Genomic DNA, 23273 nt, shown 5'->3' with positions numbered 1-23273 from the left:
CCCCTGGCCCAACACATGAGGACCTTGCGACATGAGAGGACTAGGAGTTCTGCGCTCAGCAGTCAGCACCCCCAGCCCACGAGGGGTCTAGGCAACCCGCCTGAGCAACAGAGCAGGAAGCGACCCCCCCCCACCCACGTCACACCACCTCACACTCCGTCCCTTCCAGGGGCCCCATGCTCAGGGAGAGGCCAGGGTTGGGGTAATGAGGTCCAGATGGCTTGGCGTCCCAGCCAGTGACGACGAAGGAGGGCCCAGCCCAAGACGGGGAAGGCGGGGGGCTTGCCCAGGGCGACTTGGAGGGGGCAGGAATCAGGGAGGGAGCTCAGAGACCGAAATCACAGCCCCCACCCCAGCCCCACTTCCCCACTGAGAGCGCCCTCTCCTCCCAAAGCTTCCTCAGGAAGAAGGTCCCCTCCCCCACTCCGTGGCCAGCTGGAGTTCATTACCACAAGTCCCCCCCACACACACACTCCCCCCCAAGCCCTCCCTATTCTCTCTGGTCACCTCTGGAATCCAGATGTGGAAGCCAAATAGACTCATTCTTAAAGGAGACCTGCAGCGAGGGAGAGAAGTGGCAGGGGTTCTGTGCGCCCCTGTGGGCAGGGAAGGGTTTGGTGTGGAGTCTTTGAGGGGTCCCAGCAGTCCCGGTCCCTCGGCCTGGAGGCACCTGGGGCACCTCCCTTGCGCCGCTGGGGTCTAGAGGACTGGGGTGCTGGGGTTAACAGGGTGTCTGGCAGCTGGATATGTGTGTGTCATAGGCCTGCGGGGCCACAGGGGAGGCGGCACACCCTGGAGCAGGAAAACAGGAAGGCCACAGGGCTGGCGGGGTCAGGGAGGGGCGCCCAGCACCCCTGCCCACCCTCTCCAGGGCGCTCAGTCCCAGGCCCCCTGCTACTGCCAAGCCACCTTCTCTGTCCAGCCTGGACGGGCTCCCAGGATTGCCTGTGCCTGATCCTTGCCGCCCACTTCTGCCCAAGGGTCTCTGATGGGATTTGAGAAAAGCCCTGTTCGTCGGGTGGCCCGGTCTCCTCCAAGCCTCTGAGCTGGACTCTGGCCCTGGCCGAAGCCCCTGAGGACCAGCGGCCCTTCACTCACCTCATCGTCCTTGTACCAGGACAGGTTCTCGGCGGTCAGCACAAACCAGTACTCCTTGGAGCCGCCCTTCATGATGCCAATGTTATTGATGGTTAGCCAGCCCTTCCGGATGACCTGGAGGGTGAGAGGGCAGGAGGTCAGTGGGCAGAGGCCAGGACTCCCTGTGGACGATGGGATAGGCCAAGAAAGCCACTCCAAATCCCACCCCCTCCTCTAGCTCTAGGAGGCCTGGCTGGGCAGGGAGGGTGTGGGTCAGACCTGCTGTGGTTTGAACCACAAGGGAACAGACTGGAAGACAGAGAAAGGTGGAGGTCAGCTCGGGATAAACAGCCTCTGACAGAGCCATCTGAGGAGGGGACTGGTAGCCTTGGTAGGGGATGAGCTCCCCACCTCTAAAAGTGTGCAAGCAGACTTTAGGGAGCCAACTGGGCAAGACAACACTGAATGTCTTTTCAGCTTAAGATTCACCTTATTCTAAGACTTGTTCCTGACCTCAGGGACTGTATACGTGCTGCTGCTATCTCTGCCTAGAAAGCACTTCCCTCCTGTTGGTCTTCCAAATTCCTCTTCACCCTCTGGGTATCAGCTCAGAAGTCCCATTCTCAGGCAGGCCCTCCTTGGCCCCCAGTATGTCTGGACTCCCATTATAGTCTTGTAGTCTTTTATAACTCCCTTAAGTCTTCTTCTATGACAATGGGTGAGATTTCAAAATTGTGCGTGCATGCGTGTGTGTGTGTGTGTGTGTGAGAGAGAGAGAGAGAGAGAGAGATTGATTATCTGCTGATGTCAGCCGGTCTTGTTAAATTACGAACTCTCTTGCTCACTGGTATATCCCAGCACCTTGCAGTGTGCTTGGCAGACAGTAAGCAATCAATCAATAAATATCTGTGGCATGTGCTATGGTAGTGGGGTTCTAGGGCACTAGAGGCAGGGACAGGAGTGGGGTGGTAGGGACTGGGAACAGGGTAAAGGGATGAGCATGAATGGAACAGGCCCCTTCCTCCCTGGGGAGCCCAGAGTAACAGGCAAAGATCTGTTTCCACAGCAGGAAGCAGCTGTCCCCAAGACCATCCTGAGCCACCACCAAAGACAGGGCCTGTAGATTCTGCTCCAAGGGCAAGGCCACTGACTAGACCCCCTGAGGTGGATCATAGAGAAAGAGCTCCCTCCCCCAGCCCTGACCTCCCTGGCTTCTCTGAGCATCCAAGAAGAGCTGAGGACGAGGAACCTGGGGCTGGCAGGAATGTCGTCTGCAGGCAGTCAGGCCTGCTTCGGAGGCCCTCAAAGCCCCCCTGGAGCCCTCCTTGACCCTCTGGCCTCCCCCAGACCTTGCAGAGAACCCAAGTGACAGTGGATCAGGAGCTGAACAGCTGCCTTTGCCATTCACAGAAACACGACAGCCAGGTGCCCCATGGTCCCTCTCTCATTCTGTCCAGGTCTGGTGAGGATCCCCTCAGTGTCTTGCCACTGTCTTTGAAACTCAGTCCAAATACCATGGCCTGGCACCCCAGGATCTGATCATCAGACTTTGTCAGCTACTCCCTGCTCTGACTTGCAGCCTATGCCCTCCCTTGGCTGCCTCCAGCTCTGTCAAAACCCCTTCTAGAGCCCCAGCACCAGGAACCCCTACCCCTCCAACCCCCACCCTGCCTGGGTCCTGACCACAGACTCAGGTCCCCAGGGGGCAGGGCTGGACTCTGACCCCTTTCCGGGGGCCAGCCCAGTATAGGTACCACCGAGTGTTTGCTGAACTGAATTGCCCACACTCATTAATGCCTTCGTTCTACTGAGCACCTACTATGTGCCAGGCACTGGCCTGTAGGGCGGAGAATTTGCTGACGGACAAGAGAGACCCTGTCCTTCCCCTCATGGGGTTTGAGAAAGAAAGAGGTATGAAGGCAATAGTCACACAAACACCTAGATTGTTATAAAGAAACTGCGGCCTCTGGAAAATTCCAGACAATGGCTCATGTGGGGGGAGAAGTGGTGTTTTCAACAGAGATCGGAAGGAGAGAATGGGTGAGGAGGGACTTTTCTCTCTCTCTCTCTTTTTTTTTTTTTTTTAAAGATTTTATTTATTTATTTGACAGAGAGAGATCACAGGTAGGCAGAGAGGCAGGCAGAGAGAGAGAGGAGGAAGCAGGCTCCCTGTTGAGCAGAGAGCCCGATGCGGGACTCGATCCCAGGACCCTGAGATCATGACCCGAGCCGAAGGCAGTGGCCCAACCCACTGAGCCACCCAGGCGCCCCGGACTTCTCTCTTGACATTCATTCATCTCTTTACACAAATCTCCGGTAGAGATGGTTACCTACCATCCATCCATCCATCCATCCATCCAACCATCCATCCAACAGATATCTGCGGAGGACCTACTCAGTGCCCCTGCCAGCCATTTTCACCCACCCAGCCCACACGGTCTACCTCTGCCTGAAGTAGGTGCTAAGCTCATGCGCGCTGATGGGCAGGTTGATGGGACTCTGTGAATGACTGGGCCTCGCCTCTGGACTGCGAGCACATGTGGACACCACGTGCTGATGTGTGCAAGCAGCTCAAGCCAAAGAGTGCCCTTCTGCCCCCTGTGCTCCCCGCTACAGATGGGCCCCCTCCTCCCCTTCACTACATAAGCCAAGAGCCCCAGTCCTGGTACTCACCAGAATCTCATCCTGCAAAGAGGTAACCATAGCAACCACGAGAAGCATCGGGAGAGAGGAGAGAGGGTTACTGAGGCAGAGTGGGAGGCTTGTGGCTGGCAGCTGACAGGCTCCCTGGCCCCCATGGGACCCTTCCCCTCAGGGGAGGGGGCTCTCAGAGCTTGGCGTCCATCCGGCACCCTCCATCCCTCCGGCTGGGGCACTGGGGTTCACTCACCTGGTTCCCTGAAGCCTTCTTCTTGTTCATCTGGTTGCTCCTCTGCTGAGCACTGACAGGGAGAGGGGGAAGGGTCTTGGAATTTCTTCTCTCAAGAGGCCTAACCTCAGTGCTACTGCTTAGTGGGCACTGGACCCAGAGGGTTAACCCAGCAGGCCTGGGTCCTACACACACACACACACACACACAGAGGAGGTGTCGCCTTCTCTGCCTAGGGAGCACTCACTTGGCAAAGCCTATGAAGTCCTCATGATTAGTATTCATGTAAGCCAGCTCAATGTCGATGAGAAGCATGACCTTCGAGGATACACATGTCGGCAGGCAAGGGGGAAAAAAAAATGGCAGGGTTTTAAAATGCAAAAAGGGCTGGAAGAAACATACTTATAGCACATATAGAACCCATAATAAATCAACCAAGTCTTCAATAATAGGATCCATAATAAATAAAGAGTTCCTACAAGTCAATAAAGGAAAGAGACATGCTACACGAATCAAATTAGCCAAAGAACACGAATGGGGAATCCATAGAGAAAATGCATATAATATAGAAGGATATGTAAAAAAGGTTCACCCTCATTAATAATGAAATCTAAGTTAAAACAACGAGAGCCTTTTATAACCTATCAAATTAATAATAAATATTGGTAATGACCAGAGTGGCCACGATTGTGGGAAGATGGATTTTCATATACTGTTGGTGGAAGTGCAAATCAGGGCCACCATCTTGGAGGGGTTATTGGGCAACATTTAACAATATTAAAATGCACATACTCACTGCTAGATCTGTATAAATAATATGTATTGTGGGTATCATAGATAAAATCATCCAAGTGAGCAAAGATCTATGTTCAGTGTGCTGTAGTTTGTAATGGAGAAAAACTGGAAGCAAGCCAATGGCCATCAGAATGTGAAATAAATTATGGCATCCTCTGAACAATAAAGCATTCTACAATATTCAAAAGAAAGAGGACAATTTCTAGGTTCCGGCGCTGGAAGATTCCCTTTGCAAATGAGGAAGAGTGGTGGGATTTGTAACTGAGTTGTGACCAGAGGAACATTCCCGATGCACACCGCTGGGTTTAGACCCAAGCCCCACTGCTCCCCATAATACACCTGTGCTCACTGAGCCTCCAGTTCTGCAGATGAAATGTGTCTGCATCCTAGGAGCGGCGAAATCACGATGAAATGAGGCAGCTCACATGTCTGACATATCATGGGTGCTCAACAGATGTTAGCTACTACAATTATCTTTAGAGAAAAAAGGCAAGACACACAGAAGGACTGCGGTTATTGGAGATTAAGGTGGAAAATGGAATGTGTATATGTCTCGGGAAAAAATGCCGAGGGGCGCCTGGGTGGCTCAGTTGGTTAAGTGGCTGACTTCAGCTCAGGTCACGATCCCAGGGTCCTGGGATGGAGCTCCAGGTCTGGTTCCCCATTGAGTAGGGAGTCTGTTTGTCCCTCTTCCTGTGCCCCTGCCCCTGACTTGTGCTCTTGCTCGCTCTCTCTCTCAAATAAATAAATAAGACCTTTTTTTAAAAGTGGAAAATATATGGCAGGATCTTTTGGGGATTAAAAAAAATTTTTTTTGACCTTTTTTCAAAAGATCTTATTTATTTAAGAGAGAGAGTGCAAGAGGTGGGGGGAAGGGTAGAGGAACAAGCAGACCCCTCACTGAGCATGGAGTCCAATGTGGGGCTCAATTCCAGGCCCTGAGATCATGATCTGAGCAGAAGGCAGATGCTTAACCGACTGAGTCCCCCAGGCATTCCAAGAAGTAAGATCTTTTTTTTTTTTTTTTAAAGATTTTATTTATTTATTTGACAGAGAGAAATCACAAGTAGACGGAGAGGCAGGCAGAGAGAGAGAGAGGGAAGCAGGCTCCTGCTGAGCAGAGAGCCCGATGTGGGACCCGATCCCAGGACTCTGAGATCATGACCTGAGCCGAAGGCAGCAGCTTAACCCACTGAGCCACCCAGGCGCCCCCCAAGAAGTAAGATCTTAAAACAAAATGCTTGGGCCTTGAAGGGAACATGCCAAATTGTTAATAATGGTTATTTTGTGGGAGGAACCGGGGGCAGGGAAGAGAGAATGAAGGAACACTTTACCTGTAATTTAATTACTTTTATACCGATTGAATATTTTATCATTTATCACTTTTGTAATTGAAGAGATCAATGAGGATTCAAAAACACAACATGGGAACAAAGTTGTGACCGACTGGGGGACAGCACCGTCATGAAGAAGGGGCGTGTTAGTATGGAGGTTAGGAATTGGGAGCCAGGGGTGGGTACAGACAGGATGACAGAGAAACGTACAAGTCAGAGGACTTGTCTATGGGCCTCATATGGGCTATGAGGAGGCAGGCTCATCTGCTCCTCCCAGCTCAGAGGCAGCATTCAGTGACTATGTTTGTGAACGAAGGAATGGATGTCTGATAAATGACTAAATAAAAGTCTATTTGGGCAATGGAATATCATGCAGATAGTCCTTAAAAAGGAAGGAAATTCAGAAGGGGCACCTGCACCTCAATGTTCATAGCAGCAATGTCCACAATAGCTTAACTATGGAAAGAGCCCCGATGTTCATCAACAGACGAATGGATAAAGAAGATGTGGAAGACGAAGACACACACACACACACACACACACACAAAATATTATGTAGTCGTCAAAAATGAAACCTGGCCACTTGCAACGAGATGGAAGGAACTAGATGTTATTATGCTCAGTGAAATGAGTCAAACCAGAGAAAGACAATTATTAAATGATTTCACTCATGTGTGGAATTTAAGAAACAAAACAGAAGCGCATGGTGGAAGGGAGGGAAAAATAAAAGAAGAAGAAATCAGAGAGGGAGATAAACCATAAGAGACTCTTAATCATAGGAAACAAACTGAGGGTTCCTGGAGGGGAGGGAGGTGTAGGGATGGGGTAACTGGGTGAGGGCCATTAACGAGAGCACGGGATGTAACGAGCCCTGGGTGTTAGATACAACCCATGAATCACTGACGGCTACCTCGGAAACTAATAATACACTATATGTTAATTAATTGAATTTAAATATTTTTTTTTTTAAAAGAAGGTAACTGTGACACCTGGTCTGATCTAGCTGGACCTTGCACAAACCACGCTAAGTGAAACAAGCCAGACCCGAAAGGACAATTGCTGTAAGTTTCCACTTACAGCAAAGAGTTGTCAAATTCACGGAAACACGAAGGAGATCAGGTTGCCAGGGGCTGGGGGGAGGCAGGGGCCGGAGAGTCACTGTGTAATGGCACAGAACTTTGTTTGGGGAGGATGAAAAGGTTCTGGAGACGGGGGTGATGGTCACACAACAGGTGGATGTGCTTCACGCCACTGAACCCACACTGAAAAGTGGTGAAAATGGCAAATTTTATGTTATATATATTTGACCACAATAAAAAAGTTAGAGAAGCAGAGAGTATGAGGTAAGAACGTGTAAAGGAGACTGAGAGAGAAGAGGCAAATAGAAAGGAGGAGGAGGAGGGCTGGGGGCTCGGGTGGGGGTGGGCAGCAGAGTGCCGAGGGCTCACCTGCTCCTTGGTGCGACCCTCACGCTCCCGAATGTGGGTGGTCACGATGCGCTCCATCTCCTCCCGCAGCCGGGGATACTGCTGCAGCTGGGGAGGGGTGGGAGAGGAGAGAGCCACGTACACAGGGGGGCACCGGCGGGGGGCACCCCCACCCCACCAGAATCCAGGGATCCAGGGGCATGGGGTGGCAGGACACACAGAAGGCCTGAGATGAGGGGAAGAGAGGCCTGGGGTCCCAGGAAGCTGAAGGCACCAAGCCATGGCCACCCTTTCCCTCAAGTGTGGGTTCCAAACAGCAATTCAGGGGTCTTTGGGGTTCCAGGCCCTCTTCACTGGCCTACTTGGGCACTTTTGGGGGGAGGGCAGTTCCCATGGGCAGAAATGCCATGGGGCCCAGCCTTCTCCGCCATGTTGGTGGCAGCCATCTTGGAAACAGACTATAGGATGGAGGCTTCTGTGGGGGGCCCGTTTGCTCCCAAAGCTTTCGTTGACCCCCAGAGCTAACCCTTGTCCTCCCAAAGGCTTGGAGGGACAGTCAGGAGGGGAATCAGGCAGAGAACAGCCTCGAGATTCCTGTCCAGGAAGAATCTGGGGAGGGCAGGGCCCGAGGTGCCAGCTGGCCTCCTGAGTCAGGCTGGGGACAGGCAATAGCCCTTGTCAGGGCTGAGGGAGGGGTGGGGGGAGACCAGCAGGCACATACAGGACATGCAGGAGCCAAAGGTAAGGCATGCGAGGGCATGGGGTGGGGGTGGGGCATGCGGAATCGGGTCCCAGCAGCATGAGCAGTACCCCGCGGGGGCCTAGCTGGACCCCGGGCCCTCTTGGTAGAATCCACCCGGTTTTGCCTCCCTTTGCATGCCCCGGCCTGGCACCGTCATCCCTGGCGGCATCTGCCCAGCCAACTTATCTCTACCCCAGTCCTTTGGGGTAGTAGCTCACCAGTACCGATTTCCCTCCAGTTTTTATCAACTGAAGCAGAGGAAGGGGAAGTTCCTCGAAACCCTCCTCTCTCTTCCTATGAACTCTACCCTCATCTCAGCCGGACTCCAGACAAAGCCCACATTGCTTCATTCTTCTACAAGACTGTTGGATGCCACCTCCTCCAGGAAGCCCGCCCTGACCACCCCCAAGAGCTGGGTTAGGGGCCTCTCTGTGGCTCCCTTCCCCACAACTCGATTGCCATTGCCCTGGGGCAGGGGCAGGCCAGGCACACAGCCACGGCTCAGAGAGGGCAGGTTGAAGGAATGAGAGAATGAATGAAGAATGGATGTCTTTGCCCTCCTTGCCAGGGTGAGTAGACACCAGCCCCTCCGGCTCATGAAACGAGCTCTTCCTTGGGGAGGGGGCCTCGCTGAGCTGAATGATGGGGAGACCACCCACAGGAACATCAAGTCCTGCTGGCCTGCCCTCCCCACGTGGTGGTCACGTGGGACCCGGGTCCGGCAAATCTTGAACCAGTCCTATCCCTCTTCCCATGAGTGGGTCAGGCCCCTCAGGTGAACCCCTCTATGTGGGAAGGGACCTGGAGGTTAGTGTGCCCGGGTTACAGGTCGTGATCCTGAGGGCAAGATGGCGGCCAAGGAGATGGGGTGAGGGGCACGGGAAAGGCAGAAGGATGGGGAAGAAAGTGGCACCCTGGATGCCGAGGAGAGGCAGACGTGAGAGATGGTTCATCCTCCCCCTTCACCCCCGACCATCCCATGGCTATGCCAAGGTGTGGCTGATGTGGCCAAATACAAGGGACCTGGGGGGAGATGTAGTGCGAGACCGGGGGCTTCCAAACAAACACTGGCTGGACGGGTCCACCATGAGGCCCAAGGAGGGGCTGTAGTCCTTGAAGTCTCCAACTTGGGGTAGACATTCAGGACTGAGTCACCTCCTCTGAGGTGGTCCCACGTGCTTCCTCCCAGGGCAGGGCTATGGCGGGGCGGGGGGGTGTGTTGGAGGGGGGGGGTGGGCAAGGAGGGAAGGGAGCAGTTTGGTAAAGAACATGACCAATTCTCCCACTGGTTCTGGATGTTACATTTGTCAAATTTTCCATGTGTCACACACGACAGGGCAGCCTCAGCCTCTTTGAGAAGTTCTGTTCCCTTTGAGCATCTTTTTCCATTCTGGCGGTCTCTGAGCCTTTCCAGGACTTTTAGCCAGTTTTTAAAATGGAACATTTCTCTCCCAGTCCTTGGCGGAGTGGGGCGGTCAGCTTGGAGCCCATGAGTGAGTGTCCAAGGACGCAGGCCCAGGAGCCACATGACTCTTGTTTCAAAGCCAGCCCCTGTTCTGCCAACTCTCCTTGAGAAAGTGACTGCAACCTCCCTGAGCCTCAGTTTCTCCGTGTGGAAATTGGGGCCGTAACAGCGCCTTCCCTCTTGGCGTCCTTGGGAGGATTAAGCAGCACACCCCACGGGTGACATTAAGCCCCAGATTTCATCCAGAGGAAAGCTGTCATCCCAGCAGGCCCGGGGAGAGTTAGAATGGACTATTTAGAAGCCTCTGGGAGGTGCCTGGGTAAACTTAAAAAGACTTGGGGAAGAAAAAAATAAAGAAGATGGGTGAAGTTTTGCCATGTAAAGGAAAAAAAAAATCATTACTACTCATTAAATACATCAAAAGGCAACATTATTTTTTAGAAACAATTTCTAAGCTTTCTTTTTTAAAGTTTTGGTTATCAGTATTCCTGCTGACAAAAATCTAGACTCACTGCAAGACTGAAATTTGCAAAGTAGAAGCAGAAAAGTTCCTATTCTCCTTGCCCTCCCTTAACATAATGGTTAGCAATGTGATGACTATGCCTTTGGGATTTTATTATTCACACATACCATTTCCTCCCCCAAATACTATATTGTCTTTTGAAACCTGCTCTTTTCCCACAGTACACTGAGGAGGGACATGTGAATGGAAGTAAATATGCCTTGCCCTTCTAATAGCTATAGTCTGCCACTGACTGCATGATACGTTACATAATCGATCCCCTCTTGATGGATATCTGGGTTGTTTCCAAAATGTTACCATTTACGATAATTATTGCTTTCCTTTGGAATGCAATTTGGCAGATTGTTTCATAGTTTTTAAATGTTTGATTCTAGGGGCGCCTGGGTGGCTCAGTGGGTTAAGCCGCTGCCTTCGGCTCAGGTCATGATCTCAGGGTCCTGGGATCGAGTCCCGCATCGGGCTCTCTGCTCAGCAGGGAGCCTGCTTCCTCCTCTCTCTGTCTGCCTCTCTGCCTACTTGTGATCTCTGTCTGTCCAATAAATAAATAAAATCTTTAAAAAAAAAAATAAATAAATAAATGTTTGATTCTAGTAATCAGTTTTCTAAGAATCTATCCTAAGGAAAAAATCCTAGAGAAAGAGGATTTTTGTATAGGCAAAGATGTTCAGGGGGACCTGGCTGGCTCAGTGGGTAGAATGTGTGACTCTTGATCTCGGGGTGATGAGTTCAAGCCCCATGTTGGGTGTAGAGATTACTAAGGATATTCATTGCCAGATTATTTGTAATATTGAAAAACCAGACACAATTTAAATGGCCTGGGTGGTGGAGTGGGTTAAGCGTTTGACTCTTGGTTTTGGCTCAGGTCCTGATCTCAGAGTTGTGAGATCGAACCCTACATTGGACTCCATGCCGAGCGTGGAGTCTGCTCGAGATTCTTTCTCTCCTTCTGCCCCTCCTGCTTGTGGTGTCTCTCTCTCTAAAATAAATAAATCTTAAAAAAAAATAAATGTTCAATAGAAAAACATGTACTACATGTTACATAAATCATGACAAATCTGTTCAGTAGAATATCACGCAACCACTAAAAAAGGTTTATGTAGACTATGTAACATACCCCCCCAATGTGTGTTACTAAAAGAAAAAGCAGGATGCTAATATATTCACAGTGGGGCTACCTACAGGGAAAATAAACCTATGTACAGATAAAAGATTTTGGGGGGTGGTGCCTGGGTGGCTCAGTGGGTTAAGCCTCTGCCTTCGGCTCAGGTCATGAGATCTCAGGGTCCTTGAATCGAGCCCTGAATCGGGCTTTCTGCTCAGCGGGGAGCCTGCTTCCCCCCCCCCTCTCTCTGCCTGCCTCTCTGCCTACTTGTGATCTGTCTGCCAAATAAATAAATAAAATCTTAAAAAAAAAAAAAAGAAACAGCAGGATACGTACTATAATTACATTTGTAAGGTTGGTCACTGAAGCACTGTTTATAAAAGAAAAAAAAGTTTGAAACAATGGCAGTGTCAGTAGGATATTGGATATATAGATCAAGGCATATTTCTACAGTGGACCGTGATTCAGCAGCTCAAGGGTAGATCTTGCAGTTACATAAAGGATTCCATTACATATTGCTCAGTAAAAGAGTTCTGAAATCAGTGTGTATAGTGTGATTCCATTTAGGTTAAAACTGGCATATATTTGGGGGCGCCTGGGTGGCTCAGTGGATTAAGCCGCTGCCTTCGGCTCAGGTCATGATCTCAGTGTCCTGGGATCGAGCCCCACATCGGGCTCTTTGCTCAGCGGGGAGCCTGCTTCTCTCTCTCTCTCTCTCTCTCTGCCTGCCTCTCTGCCTACTTGTGATCTCTCTCTGTCAAATAAATAAATAAAATCTTAAAAAAAAAAAACTGGCATGTATTTGTAATTAGTTAGGAAGCTAATAATCTTTATCTTTAGGGTTGTACGATTATAGGGACTTTGCTTTCTCTGTACTGTTCAAGTATTTTTGTAGCAATTGTGTACGATCATAACAAAATTAATACTGATCATTTCAAATTTTTTTAAAAGACGTATACTTGCAAGAAACATACAAAAATCCCAGTAGTAGCTTTCCGGGAAGGGAGGGTTGCTGCCTTTTTAAGCTTTGTCATTTCCCCAGTGTTTAGGATTGAGAAGGTATTAGTTTTAATAATGAAAAGCAAAAGTTAAAAAAAAATGTAGTTATATCTCGTCTTCGTTTGTAAAGAGATTTAAGGCAGTTTAAGATAAACTCGGTGTTTTTAAAAGTGTAACAAAAGTAAGATTGTGTTGCTGAGAACTCAGGGGGCAGTGGGACGGTGACCCAGATGCCTCGGTCAGTACTAAACCAGTGGGGAGGCTGGCCTGGGTTTTATTACACCTGGAAAAGGCAGGTGGATGCTAATTTGCTTTCTGTCCACATAAGTGGGCAAAGTGAGACAGGATAAGGGAAGGTGTGCATGTGACTGATTACGCACGAGCCACGAAACCTGTGAAACTTACTTGCAACATAAAGTTAAGGCAGAAGTGCTCCCACCGTCCAGCATAGAGGGCTTTTTCAAATGTAGGAGAGGCTAGGCTCTCCTGGAGATTCTGAATCAGCTTTGCTGGGCAGGGGCGTGTGAACCCTGGAAAGTCTCCCCCAGGCACCTGATTCTCATGCACTTCCCGAGGAAGAACTGCCTTCGGATGATCTGGCTAAAATTCCTCAGAATGACCAAAAGTAGACAAATAAAAAGAAGGCCTTTAAAAAGGTCACAGACCCAAAAGAGGCTGGCCCTGTCGAATGCATATGGATTACCATAAAGTGAGTAATCCAAGATGCTTTAAGGCAATTGGTTTTGAGGAACTGGGCTGGCTTCCCCCACCCCAGCCTACCTAGATCCCAGATCTATCTGCCCCCGCCCCCTCCGCCCCACCGCTTCCCTAACTCTGAATGCCACTCTGCTCTTCTTTTCTGAGACTCGGTTGATTCATCTGTAAAGTGGGGATAACATTACCCACTTCTCAGGGTTGTTGGGAGGCTTAAATCAGTTAACAAAGATGAGCACTTAGCTCAGTGCTTGGCCCATAATAGCTGCTTAACAAATATCAACCATCCCCTTCTCATGGTTGTCACCACTGTCATTCTTAGTGAAAAGGGACCGCTGAGGATGCTTGGGTTGGAGCAAAGTCTTCTAGCAGAGATGGGGGCCCTAAAAGGATCGTAAGTGTAAGCAGACCCAGGGTTATGGCTGGCACGAAACCTAAGGACCCAGAGTCACCTGGCCAGCACAGGCGTCTGGGTCCATGTGGGTAGCTGAGAGGCTGTCAGGCCTGCTCAGCAGATGGTTCTGCCCACGGGAGGCCATGGCCATAAGGAAGGGACAGCCAGGCCCAGCCCCGCCCTGGCGGCCGTCATACCTTTTCGCTACACTTTCTGATGGTGGCCGTGAGCTCACTGACTACCATATCCACACACTTGATACTGGGCTCTTTGAGCTTCTGCACCTGCTTTTTCACTGTGGCTTCAAAAGCGAGGTCAGGTGTGAAGAGGCCCGTCCTGCACCCGGGAGGAGGGGACGGGACAGGAGGTGCAGCCGTGGGCAGGTGGGGAGAAGGAAGGGAGTGAAAGCCAAGCAGAGCCAGGATTCGGGAGTGGAGGATGGCACGGGCATGAGGGAAGAGAGAGAGAGACACCGACACAGAGAAAGAGAGAGAGAACAGAAGACAATGTGAGCGTGGGACCGGCCCTCCCTACCGCCACCCGGGGTCGGCACCTCCCAGGTGCTGCCAAGTATCCCCCAAGACTCTGTGGGTATGGGGTGGGGGGCTTCTGAGGGACCAACCCCCACTCCAGACAGGCCCCTTACTGAGTTTGGATCCTCTCCCCAGGGCTTGGGGCTCCCCCCAACCCCTTCTCCTCAGCTACACTGAGCCGGCCCTCTCTGTCTTTTCCGATGCTATCTTTGTCACAGCCTTTGGGTCCTCCTAAGGGTCCCAGGCCAGGACCCCACCCACCCATTCTGTTCAATTCAAGGTTTGCCAGCACCTCCTGCATTCACTTCATCCTGGCTCCAAAGCCTAGCATGATTCCCTACCTCCACCAGGATCGCTGCATCCAGCTGCCCAGGCTGTGCACTGCATAACTCCAGGGGGCTCCATTTGCATAGACCATGGTGCAGATGATGCCTCCTGGAGTTGCAGCATAGCTGCCTGACCTCCACTCTCCAGCTCTCTGTTCTACTCCTGCCCTTCCCTTTCTCCACAAGGGGCATCCTTTGCCTCTCCTCCAAAAGGGTCTGGAGGAACTCAGCTGGGAAAGACAGAAAGAGAGAAGAGGAAAGACAGAAAGAGTGGAAGTGGTGGTAGAGAGGGGCCAGGGCAGCAGTGGGGAGAGGGAAGGAAGGGAGGCTGAGCGTGGAATCAAATAAGTACTGGATTTGGGAGTCTAAAGCCTTGGCTTTGAGTAATAGCTCTGCCACCTCCTAACTTATATGACCTTGGACGAGTCACTATATCTCCTAAGCCTCAGTTTTCCTGCTGTGACATGGGTGCCATCCTCCCTGCCCTGTCGTCCTTGGGAGGTTCTGTGAAGCTCAGATAACATAACAGGTGGAAGAGGGCTCTGTGCCTGGAAGGTTAGATGTGGATGGAAGGGAAGGGGAAGGTCCTGAGTGAGAGTTCTGAGTGAGGCAGGGGTGAGAATGGGGAGGATGAAAGACCGTGGGGAGTCAGGGTACCTGCTAGACCCGGGTCCTCCGCACCCCTCTAGCCATCCAGACCCCCAGAGCAGCACCCAAGAAGGCCCTGTATCTCACCTGCCTGTGGGGTCCCTGGAGCCCCCAAAGGGGACCCCCAAAGCTGGAAGAGGGCTCAGGGTCCCTCCAGGCCTATTCTCCTTGAGCTGGGGGAGCTCTTGGTGGGCTCGGAGGATGAACAGTCGCCATCACACCTGTCTTATCAATGTCTAATCCCTGCGTCTGGGGGCCAGGGGGTGGGTAAGGCCCCCTCAGAGAGGCCCCCTGTCTTGGTCCTTGGTGGCCTGCCTCCCCCACCCCGTCGAGGTCTGTACATGCTACCGAGGAGGTGGTGGGGGATGTGGGGGAAGGAGCGCCTGGCAGCGGTGCAGGAGGGGGGCAGAGGTGGGGGGGGCTGGCCCGGGCCACCGAGTTACCTTCTTGGTGCACTGTCTAACCGTGCTGATTAGCTCCGAGATAACCATGTCCACACACTTGAGACACGGTTCTCGGATCTTCTTCACCTGCTTTTTCACAATGGTCTCAAAGGCCATGTCTGGGGTAAAGAGCCCCGTTCTGAACGCCCGGAGCGGGAGAAGGGCACAGTGTCACAGGCCAGCTCCTGCCCGGAGTGCCAGGCCAGGGCCCCGCCCGACCCCCTGAACTCTGCCCTTGGGGTCCTCCCACTCCCCCTCTCTGGGCATCAGTGTTCTCATCTGTAAAACGGGTGGGAGGGTTTCTAATGAAGGGCTTTCCACTGACGCTCTTTGGGGCAAGACACGGTCTGCTTATAGTCTTGTATGTCCTGCTTCCTCTGAAAATTCTGTTCGTACAAAAGGTGCTATGGCCAGAAATGGTATGAAAACTGCCAAACTGGGTTCTCTTTAAGAGCCTTTCTGGGGATAAAACATTTTATTTTAAGATCAGGAGAGAGATTTTTTTTTCTTTCTGTGTCACGGCCAATGCAGTTATCAGTCTGTAATTTCCATGCCAAACCTTGGAATTGAACCTGCTTAAACACAGGGATATTTTGATCTCGTTCACTGCCTCGCACATAGCAGGTGCTTTAAATTTTCTTGTTGAATGAACAGTGTGGGTCTGGGTCCTTGAAGGGGGTTAAGCTTTTAAGGAAGAGTCCTTTTTCTAGTCCCCTTTCCTGTTCCAAAGGCCATGGGGCTGGCTAGAAGGAGGGAATGATGTGGAATGGGACCCACTTGGGGCTAATGAGACTACGGGAGGGTCTGGAGGGTTGAGAGGCCCTGTCCCATCCTAAAAGGACACAGACCTATACTAGTGGCTCCATCCCAGGCCCTCCCCAGTGGTTTGGCACCTCCTGGAGAGGACTGGGGGAGGCTGTCTCATCCTGAGATGGGCAGGGGGTCCAAGCCTGGAGGATGCTTCCCCAGCCACCTATGTCCTGGCCTCTGCCCAGCTGGTCCAGCCTGCGGGCCCTGGTTCCAGGGACAGCAAAGGTGGACAGCAAGTTGCAGAGAGAAGGTGGCGCATGCCTCCAGTCCACCTCCCCTAGCCTGAGCCTATTTGAGCTGGGAGCCAGGAAGGGTGGAGGGGGTTGGGGACCAGGGCTCTCGGTCCTTCCTGAGGGCAGCTCACTTCTCTCCCTGTGCCTTGGCACCAGACACCCTGCCTTCCAGGGCTCAGCCCCCTTCCCCGGTCCCAATACGTGCCTAATGCCATGGATATTCTTGATGGCGTAGCTGATCTCCCTTCGGAGCTCCTTCTCATCAAATTCCATCTGTGTAGGAGAGGAGGCGATAGCTGGTCAGGGGCCTTCCGGGCCAAGACCCATGCCCCCCTCCCAGGGTTGGGCGCCAGGTCAGCAAATGTATTCGTGAAAGTCCTGGGGAGGGGTAGGGTGGGTGGTCCTAAGCAAAAGCGCCCCCCCTCCCTCCCGGGCACCCCCCCCCCCGCCCCCCAGGCCCTGGGGAGACTGTCCTACCTTGACTAGCTCAAAGGGGAAGCGCTCATGGAAGATCCGGTTGATGCGGGCTCCTCCTGACAATTCATAGGTGTCGATCTGGTCCCCTGAGCCCTCAATGCGCTTCTCAAAGTCCACGGCAAACTGCTGGACCATCCTGGGGGTGGAGAGAGTGGGATGGTGTGAGGGGGCTGCAGCCGCCTTGTGGAGGGAGCCCTGGGGGAGTCCTGCGCTGAGGGGCGGCTCGGTGCTGGGGAGTCAGAAGCCGGGGCGGGCCTCACTGCAGCAGGGCTTTGGTCTTGCGCGATGGGTCATCAGGCCGGAAGTTCTTGTATTCCTCCACCTCCTTCTCTATGGACAGGAGCTGGCTCTGCAGCTTGTTCCGAAGCCCCGGCAGTGTGTCCCGGATGTGATTGGTCAGTTGCTGGGGGCGGGAGGGGGAGGGCAGAATGAGACAGGGGTTACGGCCATGGTCACAAACGCAGATACCCGGAGTGTCAAGCAGGGGCCAAGATGCCAGGGCCTGTGGATGTGGTGAGGTTGGAAGCTGTAGAAGGCAGCCATGACCTTGCCCATCACTGTCCTGCCCACGAGAAGCAAAGCCGCTGGGGCCTGGGCCGGGCCTACAGTGGGTGTATGAATTGAATTCATGAGTGAACAACGCAATATTCTTTTCTTTCTTTCTCTTTCTTTCTTTCTTTACTCCCTCTTTCTTTTGAAGATTTTATTTTATTTTAAAGATTTTATTTATTTGAAAGAGAGAGAATGAGAGAGAGCACAAGAGGGGGGAGGGTCAGAGGGAGAAGCGGACTCCCCACAGAGCAGGTTGCCGGACACGGGACTCGATCCTGCGACTCCAGGATCATGACCGGAGCTGAGGGCAGTTGCTTAACCAACTGAGCCACCCAGGCGCCCCTCAAGATCTTATTTTTACATAATCTCTATGCCCACTGTGAGGCTCAAACTTACAACCCTGAGATGGAGAGTACAGGCTCTACCAACTGAGCCAGCCACCCGCCCCATGCAATTTTCAATAGAAACCGGGAGTCTAGATTTTTATTTGAAATTACCTGATTTCTAGACACCATGAGGGCCAAATAAAATGTCTCTGGGCAGGGATGGCTGGAGGGCTGCCCCCTCTTCCCCTCTGAGTTTAGGCCTCCCGCAGGGTAATTCTCAAGTTCAGAGAGCTGGAGTGTCAGGTCTGTGGGGCCCCCAGTCCCCAGTTCCGCCCCCGCGCCACATGCCCTTCCCCGCTCCCTCCCATCCCCATCACACCCACGAGGAGGACTCCTCTGTGGGTCACCCTCACATTTGACTGGTTCTGTCCTCATGCTGCTTTCCCCAGGCCTGAGCTCCCACCTGGTTGAGGACCTTCTGCAGGTAGGGTGTGCCCATGCGGTCCGCCAAGTGGCGGTAGGAAGGGTGGGAGAGGAAGAACTTGCGCTCAGCGGCCAAAGCCGCCGTGATGTCCTTCTTGCCATCAATGTCCTTCTGGCTTCGGTTCACCACCCCGATGTAGCCTGTGGAAGGCCGTAGAGGTCAGGGGTGAGCAGCCTTGCGCAGCGTGGGGTGAAGGAGAGGGGCAGAGCAGCAGGTTAGGGGAGGGGCCTGCCTACCTCTGCGCAGGGGAAGAAGCTTGTTCTCCAGCACATCACGGGCGTCGGTGCCCTCATCCATCAGATCCAGCTTGGTGATGACCCCGATGGTGCGCTGGCCTGGGGGGCCGCAGGAGAGGCTCATCTGCATCTGCACTCGCCCTCCCCACCTGAGACCCCCTGCCCGAGCACCCGCTCGGCCCATCTCCCTACCCATACCTTCCCTCACCCACCGCCTGCCTCCTTTACTCTTCAGAGTGGCTCCTCCTGGCCCTAAAAGTAGAGCCCCAGGGCCTCGCACTTCTGCTGCCCTCAGGAACCTACCCTGGGGGTCCACCTCCTTGGCAACCTTGAGAGCATCAGAGTTGGCCAGGTCGGAGTTGGCCGGGGACACAGCCAGGATGAGGCAGTTCTCCTTGGTGACAAACTGCATGAGCATGTCCCGGATCTGGAACTCGATGTCAGGAGGTTGGTCCCCCACCGGGACCTTGGTCATTCCGGGCAGGTCCACCAGTGTCAGGTTCAGCACTGGACAAGGTGGCGAGAGGGCGGGCTCAAGGCGAGGGGCGTGGCGGTGGGCGGGCAGATTAAGGAACGGGGTCGGCTTGAGAGGATCCGCTCGGGAGTCGGCGGCAGGTGGACGGGATTAGGGAAACGCGGGGCTGAAGCAAGGGGAGTGGGGCCGTGCGGGGCGTGGCCAGCGGTGGGCGGAGCCATGGCGGGGTGGAGTTTGGGGTAGGATGGGCAGAGGAGCGGGGTCGCTGTGGGGGCGGAGCCAAGCCAGGGGGCCGGGAGGCCCGAGGCGGGGCCACGTCTCCTCACCGTGCGGCGAGTAGACGCGGAGGTTGATGGGCACCGGGGAGATGCCCTTGTTAGTGCCAGTGACCCGGTCGGTCTCAGCCTCGATCTCCAGGCGCACCTCCTCGAAGTCGGTGAATTTCTTCCCCTTGCAGTGCAGGAATTCGGCATATTCTGCCCCAGAGTGGGGAGTTGGGGAAGAATGGTGGAGGGGTAAGCACCCTAACCTGGAACCCACCCGGGTCGCCTCTTCCACTGCACAACCCCCCAAACACTGCCTTCTCTCCCCTCCCTACCCACAACACCACCACAGTCTCCGTTATGCATTTTTTTTTTTCCGTTATGCATTTTTATCCCCACTTCCAGACGGGGAATCCAGGGCCAAAAGCACACAGTAAGCTAGTTCAGGGGCTAGGCCGGACCGCTCTTTGGGGATAGAGTGGGGAGGCTGGAGAGGCCCGGTCGGGCTGCTGGCAGAGCGCGTACCTGTGGTGGCATTGACCAGCTGCAGGACCAGGGGGCGTCGGGTGACGATGCCTGACCCTCGGGGCAGGAAGTCCCTGTAATGAGGTGGGAGCGAGAGGACCATCAGGGCCTGAATAGGCTCCCTCTGTCCTGGGGGCATCTGTCCTGCCACTGGGCTCTCCCAAAGTGCCCACCACACCTTAGTCCAAGGGGTTTCAGGTCACAGAGGGGAGATGGCATCCGAGAAAGGTAGAAAGGACATTCCCCCCACCCAGTACCTTGGGTCACAAATTTATGCATATCAACTGCCAGGAAACCAATAACCCTCAGCTCTCTCTCGGGTATGCTCTGTGTTGGTTCTGGGCCAACAAGATGTCCTTCTGCCAACCCAGTCACCACCATTCAGCTGTGTCGTGGGGGTGCCCTGCGTGCCCAAGCGCCCAGTGGCCGCAGAGTGGGTCTCAGGGAAATGGAGCTGCACCTTCTCCTCTCCTTTCCGCTGTGGGGGAAGGGCAGCATCTCACTTCCCCTTCCCTGGGGGCCCCATCTGGCTGAGGCTGAGGATGAGGGGGGATGGGGGAAGGAGGAGGAAAGGGAATTCATGCTTCTTCAGGGGCCTACTGCACACCAGGCTCCTTGTGGGCAATATCTCATGGACTCCACCCAACAGCCTTGTGAGGCAGGTGCTGTTATTATCCCCATTTTCCAGATGAGGAGACTGAGGCTCAGAGGTGTTCAGGCTGAGCTGCTGGTGTCCAGCAGAGCAGGCTCCGGAGGCAGATCTGTTTGACTCTGCTGGGAGAGCTCCCTGTGCTTCAGTCCCGTGCAGACCCAGTCTCTGAAAGACGGGACCTGAGGGGTCCCCGAGTCACTGGCCCAGACCTGATGTCTATACCCCAACTATCTGCTTGTGCCGACGTCAACCTCAGCAGTCCTTCTGGCTAGCCCTTGTGGGTGCTCATTCTCTGTGGGTGCTGTCCTGTCAGCACTTCTCCCATCCACCCCCACCCACAGCCCCACCCAGGCCGGCGCGAGTCTGAGGGCGGAGGTCTCTTCAGGGACAAGGCGGTCAGAACAGCAGTCATGGGATCCCCAGGACACAGGAAATCGGGGAGCGGGCTACAGCCTGAGGGACCAGAGGGATCCAGCTGGCCACCTCATTCACGGAGACGCACATGGAGGCCCAAGAAGGGGAAGAGACATTCAAGCTCCTTCAGGACTTGGACGGAGCCTGAGAAGAACCCAGGTCTCCCACCCCCAGCTCAGAGCCTGACCTGGACCACACAGCTTCCTGACCCACCCCCACCCCCGCACTCCCCCACCAGGAGGGTCCCAGACACAACAGAGTAGGCCCAAGTGCCTGGGTTCAAGGCCTTCTCTTGGGTCCTGGGGAGACTTCTTCCTGCCTGGCCCCTCCTCTGGGGAGATGAGGCGTCAGCTACTTCTATGGGGAAGGAGAAGGATGACAAATCCCGCCTCGATTCATCATTTCCAGGTGCTAGGCAAGCACTTTTCATTTCTGCAAGACGGAGCTTTGGAAGGGCAGGCCCAGCATCTTTCTGCTCACCCCTGGATCGCACTGTCTAGCCCAAGGCTTAGCATGTAAGAGGCACTTGATAAATGCTGACTGAATCCCCGGGCCCTCAAAACAGGGCCCTGACATGGAAATGATCATTTTACAGATGAAGCCACCAGGACTCAGAGGTGAAGTGACTTGTCCAAGGTCACCCAGATGGGCACGGGTCAAACCCAAGGGCCTGTGAGGCCCCAGAGACTGGGAAGTTTCCTGTCGAACTCTGCCCCTCCTTCAACCCAAAAAGCCAGAATTGGCTTTTTATGTAATTCAATTACATTCCGTCTCGGACAGATTTGGAAGCAGCTGCTCTGTGCCAGGCCCTGTGCTGGGCCTCAGGGATGTGATGTGATGAGTCAGACAGCTCCCTACCCAGAGGAGGAGCTTGCAGTGCAGAGGGAGAGACAGACAAGTAAACAGATAATGTAATGCGGTGTGACACGTGCTCCAAGGGAGATAGGCCAGGCAGCTCAGAGAAGGAGGGAATTAACGGGTCGGGGGTTGGAGGGGGGGATGGTGGTGAGGCAGTTCCTGTCTCTAACCCTCCCATCCTTTACTCACTGCTCTGGGGGTGACTGTCTAGTATTTGGGAACCCCCAGGGCTGTGTTGATAGGACATCTGTTCTCATAAGAGTCTCGGGTGGGCATGGGGGCCTGGGGTCCACCCTTTCCCCCAACCAGCTCCTCACCCAGCAACTGTTGTTGCCATGGAAATTATAGGAGGGGCTGGGAAGTACGGGACTCCCCACAGAAAGCCCCCCATGCAGAGACATGGACCTTCCCTGAGAGCTCTTCCCCGAGAGCCTCCCTCCCTGCACAGAGAGGCCCGCTCAGCCCCAGCAGACCTGCAGGTTGAAGGCCAATGAGATGCTGCATAGAGGGTATAGGGAGCCTACGGCCCAGCTGAAGGGGTGGTTAGGGGTCTGGGCCAGGCTTCTCCAACTCACTGGTTCCCCAGGGCTACTTAAAGGACAAGCAGCTTATGGGAAGCAGAGATTAGAGGAGCAGGGCCATGTGTTGGAGTAGAGCCCTTCCTCAGACCAGGATCTCCAGGGCCAGGGTGGTGATGGGGGTACCTGGGTGGGGAAAGGTCCCATCTCTGTCATGGCACAGGTTCTCAGAGCAAGGCCCTCATGAGGCCCGCAGGGGCAGCTTTTTTTTTTTTTTTTTTTTTAAAGATTTTATTTATTTATTAGACAGAGATCACAAGTAGGCAGAGAGGCAGGCAGAGAAAGAGGAAGGGAAGCAGTCTTGCTGCTTCGAAGAGAGCCCGATGCCGGGCTCGATCTCAGGGCCCTGGGATCATGACCTGAGCTGAAGGCAGAGGCTTAACCCACTGAGCCACCCAGGCGCCCCGCAGGGGCAGCTTATTAAAATGCATGTTTCTCGGGGCACCTGGGTGGCTCAGTGGGTTAAGCCTCTGCCTTCAGCTCAGGTCATGATCTCAGGGTCCTGGGATTGAGCCCTGCATTGGGCTCTCTGCTCAGTGCGGAGTCTGCTTCCCCCTCTCTCTCTGCCTGCCTCTGTGCCTACTTGTGATCTCTGTCAAATAAATAAATAAAACCTTTTTTAAAAAGAAATGCATGTTCCTCAGATATGCTGGGTTAGGATCTAGTGGGGCAGGGGTGGAGGAGAGGGAACCTGATTTTTAAATATGACCCCCCATGTCACTTTCATGTTCCTTGGTTAGGAGCCAGTGCCAGGCACAGGCCCTGGGTTCAAATCCCACCTTAAAGCCATTCTGCAGTCTGGCCAAGGTGCTTCACTCTCTGGGCCTCAAAACCTTCAGCGGCGAACCAGCATCATAGAAACCGGGCATCAGCCACGACCACATGTGGGCTACAAGAAGGCCAGTGGAAGCTTTTCATGCAAAGAGCTTAGCCTGGGCCTGGTGCCTAGTAGGTGCTCAGTACCCCCAGGGGGCTGCCCAGGGTGCCACCCCTTCTCAA

The 23273-nt window shown here is 53.6% G+C and overlaps 1 protein-coding gene across 17 annotated transcripts in view; it reads right to left on the bottom strand.

Moving 5' to 3' along the window:
- Nucleotides 1-23273, bottom strand: part of DNM1 (dynamin 1) — a 44458-nt gene that overhangs the window by 10767 nt on the left and 10418 nt on the right. For 9 of the 17 annotated variants that reach the window (XR_006607441.1, XR_006607440.1, XR_006607442.1 and 6 more), the window contains exons 2-15: nt 19773-19846; nt 19311-19460; nt 18813-19016; nt 18510-18608; nt 18253-18413; nt 17172-17314; nt 16912-17047; nt 16640-16707; nt 13639-13777; nt 7524-7610; nt 4194-4264; nt 3968-4019; nt 3751-3762; nt 1099-1212 (exon numbers count right to left, since the gene is read on the bottom strand). Coding sequence is in view for 13 of the 17 variants with exons in the window: in XM_045082482.1 (XP_044938417.1) it covers nt 1099-1212; nt 3751-3762; nt 3968-4019; nt 4194-4264; nt 7524-7610; nt 13639-13777; nt 16640-16707; nt 16912-17047; nt 17172-17314; nt 18253-18413; nt 18510-18608; nt 18813-19016; nt 19311-19460; nt 19773-19846 (1510 nt within the window). In the remaining 4 variants the exon portion in view is untranslated. Of the gene's footprint in view, nt 1-1098; nt 1213-3750; nt 3763-3967; nt 4020-4193; nt 4265-7523; nt 7611-13638; nt 13778-15391; nt 15531-16639; nt 16708-16911; nt 17048-17171; nt 17315-18252; nt 18414-18509; nt 18609-18812; nt 19017-19310; nt 19461-19772; nt 19847-23273 lie in introns of all 17 variants that reach the window. The other 8 variants (XM_045082480.1, XM_045082472.1, XM_045082473.1 and 5 more) reach the window with 3 other exon arrangements.

The sequence above is a fragment of the Mustela putorius genome, unplaced genomic scaffold (assembly GCF_011764305.1).
Source record: "Mustela putorius furo isolate JIRA1106 unplaced genomic scaffold, ASM1176430v1.1 tig00000596_pilon_pilon_pilon, whole genome shotgun sequence".
Lineage (NCBI taxonomy): Eukaryota > Metazoa > Chordata > Mammalia > Carnivora > Mustelidae > Mustela > Mustela putorius.
The sequence above is the reverse complement of the archived record's forward strand: the minus strand, read 5'-3'. Positions and strand labels throughout refer to the sequence as shown.